The following is a 2,500-nucleotide window of genomic DNA, read 5'->3' on the forward strand; positions in this document are numbered from 1 at the left end:
GCCCAGCAACGGCGGCCATCGTGGTTCTAAACAAAGAAAATCGGTACTTTTTATTCTTCATGCTGGCTAGAACTATTCATATGTCATGTGATCAGAATGAAAGTCAAAACATGATCATATTTATAATGTTTTTCTCCTCTGGATACACTTTTATGCTTGTTTGGAGAAAAATTTCATAAGGGCGCCATTGTTCCGATAGTGTAGAGCCAGTTACTAAGCTACCTTGCGTCATCCGAGGGAAGTGACGTCATGACTGGTGAAGCGTATATGCATCAAATTATGCAACCCTTAAAAAAAAATATAATATAACATTGTTTTGATTTTAGCTTTACCTCAACACCAACACTATTTGCTCAAAGACTACTTTATTTGTATTTCTAGCTGATGTCATTTAGAAAGTAGTTTTATCATTTACTGTCATTTTTTTTTTTTTTTTTTTTTTTTTTTTTTACGATAACTACTATGTTACTAGTGTGCATCTTGTGTGAGTGTGTCTATGTCAATATTGTATTGTTATAAATGTGTAACCAAATGACAAATTGCCCCTTTTTTGGGGACAATAAAGATATATTATTATTATTATTATTATTATTATTATTATTATTATTATTATTATTATTATTATTATTATTATTATTATTATTATTATTATTTTTATCATATGTCTCTCATTTCAGATGATTGTCACTATTACGGATCAAGGAGATCCTCCAAGAGCAGCAACTAAAACAGCCAAGGTGAAGGTCAACATCAACCGCAACGAGAAGGATCCTATTTTCTTTGAAAAATCCTACACTGTGACAATACCTGAATCTCAAGCAATCAATTTGTCATTTCAGAAGGTGGAAGCCAAAGATGAGGATAGTGTGGTAAGCATATCAATAAATGAAACAGTCAATCAGTTAATACAGTTGATGGGCAAGTATAAAATAAATTTAAAAATTAACGAAAATGGCTATTGTACAGCAATTAACCAGTAGATTTTTGACCAATCAAAACATCGAATTTGTGACACACCTTCACACGTGCTCAGACAAACATAGTTGGTTGTTTATAAACAATAACGAACTAATTCGACCTCGATCTGATCGTTGTTATTGTTTTTATATTGACAAAAGGGTGACCAGTTATCACACGATTTTCTCGATTATATTATTAACGTTTAAATTTACACTTAGTTTTCTGTGTTAATTCTACAGATCAAGAGGTAGAACAGTGGGTGATTTACTTAACACACACCATTTATAGTAAAACCTGTGTAGTTTGCTGTGTCTGCCAATCACTGCCATTGTTTACATTATGACGATTGTCCGAGAGGCGTGGTTATCTACCGGTTAATTGTATACTGTTTATTGCTGCGTATATTATTGTGGAAAGCATGTGAATTAATTAATCAGTCAATCAATAAATCAACTACTTAATCTAACTGATAAGCATAACATACATTTATTAGCGAAAACAAAAACTCCAACTACCTTTCAAGTATTTGAGTTCTTTTATTTTATTAAATTACATAAAATAAATAGAAGTACAGGAATAAAAGTGTATAGCTTTTCTTTATGACACATATAACCAGATCAAGGTATATTCTATGCTTCACCCTTTGCCAAAAAAATTGTAAATAGTATTTGCAATTTAAATGTAATATAACTCTAAAACTGTACTTATTATTTTTCAGTTCAACAATCTGGAATATTTCATTACTGGAGACTCTGAATCACCCGACTTCTTTACACTTATTAACCCCCCCGGCACTCTTGCAGTCAAAACGGATCTAACCACAACTGGCATTGATAAATTTACGGTGGGTTTTTTAAAATGTTTGACATAATGAAGTAAATTATCATAAAAGTAAATTATCATGTTGTAACGAAAATTAGAGGCAACCTAAAAGATGAAATTTTAATGACTGTATTATGACATATATATATATATATATATATATATATATATATATATATATATATATATATATATATATATATATATATATCTGTATGTGTATCTTGAAGTTCCGGATGAGAGACTGTATATGATATATTTATACATATACATATGTGTGTGTGTGTGTGTGTGTGTGTGTGTGTGTGTGTGTGTGTGTGTGTGTGTGTGTGTGTGTGTCATGAACTATACAATATATATCAAAAACTGTATAACACTCCAGTTGTAGAATTTCCTTACAATATCATTTTTATAAAGTTAGTGAATATAAAAAATATCAGAAGAGTAAATAGAATTTTAACATAGTATGAGATTAGAAGTAGATTTAAGTTTAATTCAAAGTGTCAACAAAAATCACATCGTTTTGAATCAAGGTATGATGACCCATGATGAAAAATTAATTTAAAAGGTGAAGGTCAATAGCCATTAATTTTCCAATAAATGACTGCTTACCTTCACCTTTGATATCATTTGTGGAAGTTAATACAATTAAAATTAACCCTCTCCTTACCATCTACAGGAAAATCGTCACATTCGTTACGATACAACACCATTTTTC

The 2,500-nt window shown here is 30.3% G+C and overlaps 1 protein-coding gene across 1 annotated transcript in view; it reads left to right on the forward strand.

The window, feature by feature from the left end:
• The window catches only part of LOC144973608 (uncharacterized), a 230,766-nt gene that overhangs the window by 54,670 nt on the left and 173,596 nt on the right, over positions 1 to 2,500 (forward strand). Inside the window, exons 27-28 of the mRNA XM_078916257.1 lie at positions 678 to 869; positions 1,679 to 1,804. Coding sequence (XP_078772383.1) covers positions 678 to 869; positions 1,679 to 1,804 — 318 coding nt within the window. The remainder of the gene's footprint in view (positions 1 to 677; positions 870 to 1,678; positions 1,805 to 2,500) is intronic.

This window comes from Berghia stephanieae, chromosome 5 (genome assembly GCF_034508935.2).
Source record: "Berghia stephanieae isolate SIO BIC M18660-M18661 chromosome 5, UCSD_Bste_1.3, whole genome shotgun sequence".
Lineage (NCBI taxonomy): Eukaryota > Metazoa > Mollusca > Gastropoda > Nudibranchia > Aeolidiidae > Berghia > Berghia stephanieae.